We start from the raw sequence: 6,000 nt of genomic DNA, 5'->3' as shown, positions 1-6,000 counted from the left end.
CACACACACACACACACACACACACACACACACACACACACACACACACACACCATTTTACTCACTGATATACCCCACAGGATCCTAAGCCAGTGTCTGACAAATTCAGATATTCAATTACTTTATAATGATTTAAATATTTTAAAAGTCAATGAAGCAAATAAAAGAATAAAACTCGGCTACAAAAGTGTATATTTGATATGAGCTCAGTCATTTTAAAGGAGGTAAGAGGGGCTCAACCAAAGAACTGATGTTAACCTAATCTGCTTACTGATATTCTCAGGATTTCCAGTTTCTACAAGAACTGATTGATCTTATGTTTATAAAATAAAATAAAAACATAAAATGAGAAAGAAGTAAGTGTACTGCCATCTCACCGGCCCTAGTGCTCCAAACTGATGGCCACACCCTGGGACCAACCCAGACCCCGACTGCCCCCCCTCCATTCTTCCATATCACCACAAGTCATTTGTGTTAGATGTGTAAGGGATGAGGGGATCCTTATATCGCTCAAGCCTTTTATGTAGCTTAGGATGACCCTGGATTTCTGGACTTCCTGCTTCTACATCCCAAGCACTGGGAGTACAGGTGTGCAGCATCCCAGTGCATTGGGGATAGAATTCAGGGGATGCATGCAGAGTAGGCAAGCACTCTACCAACTGCATCCATAGCCTCTATCACCCCACTTATTCATCATCCTCCAAGCTTTGTAAGAAGCTGAAATTAATCTCTAACTCTCCAAATTGTCTATTCATATATGATGCAGGGCCCACCCTTAATACTCACTTGCTACATGATTTTGTGCATTTGAGGACTAACACAACGAAGAGTTCCTGATGCAGTATAAGCTCTCTGAAAGAACGTCCAATGTTATATCCTACCAAGGAGCATGGGCTTTTGAAGGCCAGAGGCTGTTTTGGAGCCCTCTCTCTACAAAAAGTTTTAAAGTTCTGCTCGTCTCAGAGGCAAGAGAGCCAGCAAAGGCCTACCAGAGCAGGGGCTCTGCATCCAAGTGACATGTCTGGATCCAGCTTCGGAGTCATGGACCTGACTCCATCAGCCTGCTCCCTGGGGCCTGTAGCACTCGCAGCTCAGTTTTATTAGTGACACAAGATGTACTCATCTCCCTTAGCAGACTTACAGGCTCCTGGATGACGGGGCCCATTTTGCTCATTGCTGGCACCCAGTTTCAACCTGCCTACAGGGCTTGAAGTGTGAAGAGGTAGATGCTCAGCAGCACAGGATAAATAAATGGGCTCACCACACTTTCCAAGAGAGGACTCCCACTATGCATCCCTTTCCTGGGGAAGCTACAAAAGAAGAGGACTCACCTGTAGTATGAGGGACTCCTTATCTCCTTCTAGCCGTGCCAGGCGTTCCTGGTAGGTTTCATTACTAGCAGCACCGTGGTGGTTTACCTGAGACTGAAGAGGGAGGAAAATAACACACTTAAAAGGCTAGGAAAAAACTTCCTACTTCCAAATGTAGTACACAATGTGTGCAGTTTATAAGGACAGTTTTTGTGATGCTGTGTGCAAAACCAATCCCAGAACAGGAAACCTGATTTCAAGACAGCTCAGAGAACCAGACCACATGCCACTAAAAGGTGTGTCCTAGAAGATGGTGAAACCACCCCCGATGACCTCACCCTCGACTGCAAGGAGCTCCAGAGAGCTTCTAACCAACCAGTAGGGCTTGACCTGATGGGCTGGGGCATGCTGGGTCTGGTTCAGCTGGAAGCACAGCCTATGAAGGGTCTGCTCTGGGTGGAGACGAAAGTCAGCACCACTTGCCAAGGACATATGTGGGGGAAAGTGGGGCAACGATCTTGGGCTCCTCAACTTTCCCTGACAGGGTTCTGCAGATTCACTACACCCTAAACATCATAGCCATATAGAGAACCAAGGAAACCAAGGTGCACTCCAGACGGAGCCCTGGTGAGAGCACTGCCATTTAGCATGTCTCAGCACTGCTTAGGCAGACAGCAAAAAGCTGCAATGACACAGATTTGCGAGCAATCTAAATGACACCCAGAGGATCTCAAAGAGTGAACGTGAAACAGGGAAAATAATAAGCATGGAGTGACCAGAAACTAGAAAGAAAAGGAAAGGGAGGGGGTACAAAGTGGCAGAGGAGGAGACACTTCTACAAACTGTCCTGAGCCAGATGCAGTAGCTGTCACTTTATAGGGTTTGGCAGGGAGTTGGAGAAGAGTTCCTAATGGCATTCCACTGCCCCCCAACTCACCCGTGCTTACTGCCTCCATGCTGAATAAAAGGCTGAAACCAAAGGTCCACAACCAGCTGTGCAGAGGGTTGGTTGCCTGTCTGAAAAGGTAGATCCCCTTGCTCAGTGGGAAAGCTGTTATCCTGATAATCTGGGCTGGTCTAGTGTCAGGGATCAATTCCTGAGGGAGGTGTTGATCACCAGAGAAAAGCACAATTGTGCAAAAGGGCAGGTCAGAGAGGCCCAGAGGTGGCGCACCTTATCAGGAAGCTTATCTCCTCCTACTTTTCAGCTAGGAGAATGGGCTCTCCAATCTTGCTCTGAGAGAAGGAGCACCTCCTCAGTCCTCCATTCCAGGTGATGGACAAGTGACAGAGCCACTCCCAACCTAGAACAGTTAAAGCCTCACCAGAGAGAGAAACACTGGGTTTCTGTTGAAGGGACAGTAGTGGCCTAAGCCTGGGGTACAGTTAAGATGGCATGTGGCACTTGGTGACACCACTTTCCTTCCTTCCAGTCCAGCCCAAACCTGCACCATCTCATCCACTGTTATAGAATCTCTTTCACGCCACAGACAAAGGGCCTTCATTATCACAATGGCTTCTTTGAGAATGGCAGCTGACTGTTGCTTGAGTAGCTGACACTCTAGGTACTCCCACATGGCAGACTCTGCCCAGCATCCAGAGGTGGGTCACAATCAGCACTGGGTTTTTTCCTGAACTGGATAAGAAGACAACTCTTAGCAGCAGGACACATTCTCTCAATAAAAGGCTCATAATGGGGCTTTCCAGAAGACAGAGGGGTAAGTTACAAGTCACCCAAATGATAATGTGTGTTTGCTTCCAAGGTCAAAACCACCACATTTATAAATGACACTGTCCATCCGGAGAGTCACAACTTGTCCAACAGGAAGTAGATAAGAGAAGACACCAAGAGCTAAAGGAGACTCTAGCGAATCCCCATGGTCACTGTGCTGTATTCAGTTATTTATAGGCTGCCCCACAGTAACTGCTACAATTGTATGTTCCCTTTGTTTCTTGCCCAGTACTAGGTAGTCAGTTTGATTTTCTAGAACTGACCTCCCACCCCCCAAAATGACACCATTTTTGGTTTGTTTTGTGTGAGACAGGGCTTCACCTTATATCTCTGGCCTTTACCTCACCATGTAGGTCAAGTTGGTCCTGAACTCACTGCAATCCTTCCTTAGCCTCCTGAGTCCTGGGATCACAGGCATGTACCACCAGCCCCAGCTGTTAGCATCTATTTTTAAGTACAAGCCTAACTTTCCCATACCATCAGTAAGGTTCAGTCACCACTGACAGCCTGCAGTACTGGACAAAACCAGAATGGCTCTGACTGGGAGACCAGTGATAACTCAGAAGCCTCTCTTTTCCCACCACTTCTTGCAGAGGCACTCTTTAGACACCTGCCAGCAATCTGAAGGTGGATGCTATCTCTGGCTGGATCTTACATCTGCTCCCTTTAAACCCACCAATTAAGGCTTCCCATGGGAAACCAGTTTGCATGATGCCCGGATCCTACCTCAGTCTCTGCCTTTGTTCCCGGGTCTTTCTGTGATTCCCCTATGTGTCCATAAATAGTAAAGGCTCGTACTCTCCCACACTGTGTACCACTGACACCATGCCTGAACTCTGACCCCCGAAAGTGAGAGACCTAGGAAAGCCAGGCAGGTGGCACTCAGAGAACTTAGGTGGTTCTTGCATAGATACTATCCTGTCTAGGCCTCTGGTGGTTTCTGGGAACAACGCATACCATCAGAGTTAATAACAAAAGTCATTCAAACCAGTCCCTCATTATAATACAAGGTCTCCCTATACAGGCACCCGCTTCAGCAGCTATTTGTGCTAACTAACCCAAAAGTTATGGTAAGAAAATAAGTTAGAGTCGTAAGTTCAGTTAGTACAGAAAATGCCTGCCACAGAGTTCGCAGCACACAAGCAGGAATCACTGCAAGAACAGCTCCAGTATCTCAGGACAGTGAGATCCTGGCAGATCTCACTATCTGGAAATCAAACTGACCACCTAGGGGGGGTCTACCTAGTCCTGGACAAGAAAGGAATTGCTCATGTTTCACAGAGAGACTTTGTGTAGTGGGATAAACTATGCCTAGGATGATACTGTAAACAGAGCTCAGTAATAAAACTCATTGCTTTCCTGGGATGCTTACAAAATAGATGGAAGGAAAACACACACAGCAAAGGTCACAGCGGCTCTGGGACATCAACACAGTACTGCTCAAGCACAGAACCTTCAGTGCATAGCAGAAGCCAGGCATTGCCCACAATACTCCACATACAATCATTCATGTATTTCTTCCTGTGAACTCATGAAGTGAACATTATTTTTATACCCATTCAACAGATAAAGATCTACGAAGCAAGTAGATCATATGCTCAAATTACTACATAGTAAACTAGTATGCCTTCTGTTGTATGGGCTTAATTTGGGGATAGCTCAACTATAAAATTTGGCTTGGGTATTGTTTTGCTGATTGTGTGACTACTCTCACAGTTGAAAAATGTCCCTAGGAGAGTAGTTAAACAAACAATGTCTCGTCTATAATATGAACCACTTACTTGCAGCATTTAAAACATAAGGGTCACATTTATGCCTAGCATAGACCTACAGGACGGGTAATAAACAAAGTAAAATGGCCCCATGGCACGATGATGAAATGCAGTCCAACTCCACAGCTATTGACATGTGTAAGGAAAACAGAAACTCGTCCAGGCTACCTCATAGCTTTTCATCAGCATTTTCTTCTGGGGAAGTGGTGAAGCTACAGAGGGCAGGGATGAGAGAAAGGCCGATGAGACTTGGAGTTTCTTCAAAATACTTCTTAGACTGACAAAGTTGCTCAGGGGGTAAAAGTACTTGTTGCCAAGCCTGATGACTTGAGTTTGATCCCCAAAATCCCCATGGTAAAAGGCAAAAACACTGACTCTTGAAAGTTGTCCTTTGCTGTCTATATGTACACCATGTTGTATGATAGGTAGATAGATAGATGATAGATAGATAGATACATACATACATACATACATACACAGATAGATAGACAGATTGATAGATATAAATGGCAAAAAAAAGTTTTAATACTGTAAGTTGAGGTAATTCCTTAAAAATATTGGGAGGGGGGCATCTGTATGAAACTTACACTGTGGAAGAACATTGCTAAATTCCTTGCATTTTAATTAAGGAATGTTGTATATAGTAAAACACACCAGCCCCCTCACATCACTGAATTAAAATAGAACCAGGAGAGAAGGGTCTCTAAAGATTTCTTGTCATCAAGAACTTGTAAAGTTTCACCATCATCATTAAGGACAAATCACATCTGTCCTTTTCAAAAGTAGGGTAAAGACTGGGACTCAGAGACTCCATCCCTAAAAATTCAGTCTCAGAGGCTGCAGAAATGGCTCAATGGTTAAGTGCACTTGCTACTTTGCAGAGGATCCAGGTTCATTTCCCTACACCAACATTTAAAAGCTTACCTCCTGTAACTGCAGGTCCAGGAAATCTGATGCCCTCTTCTGGCCTCCACGGGCAACTACACTCATGTGTTATACAAGCTTAGGTGCAGACACTCATATATACACATAAAACAAAATTTTTTAAATCTTTTTTTAAAAAACAAAACAAACAAACAAACAAACAAACAAAAAACAGAAACAGAAGCCTCAAATCTCTCAGAGGCAAATTACAAGACAAAAAGGAGAGCCATCAATTCAATACCTTCCCTAAGCCTTGGGAGTC

The 6,000-nt window shown here is 44.8% G+C and overlaps 1 protein-coding gene across 4 annotated transcripts in view; it reads right to left on the bottom strand.

Moving 5' to 3' along the window:
* The window catches only part of Ppfibp2 (PPFIA binding protein 2), a 147,470-nt gene that overhangs the window by 61,185 nt on the left and 80,285 nt on the right, over positions 1-6,000 (bottom strand). For all 4 annotated transcript variants that reach the window (XM_029545552.1, XM_029545556.1, XM_029545568.1 and 1 more), the window contains one exon: positions 1,332-1,424. In XM_029545552.1, coding sequence (XP_029401412.1) covers positions 1,332-1,424 — 93 coding nt within the window. The remainder of the gene's footprint in view (positions 1-1,331; positions 1,425-6,000) is intronic.

This window comes from Mus pahari, chromosome 1 (assembly GCF_900095145.1).
Source record: "Mus pahari chromosome 1, PAHARI_EIJ_v1.1, whole genome shotgun sequence".
NCBI lineage: Eukaryota > Metazoa > Chordata > Mammalia > Rodentia > Muridae > Mus > Mus pahari.
The sequence above is the reverse complement of the archived record's forward strand: the minus strand, read 5'-3'. Positions and strand labels throughout refer to the sequence as shown.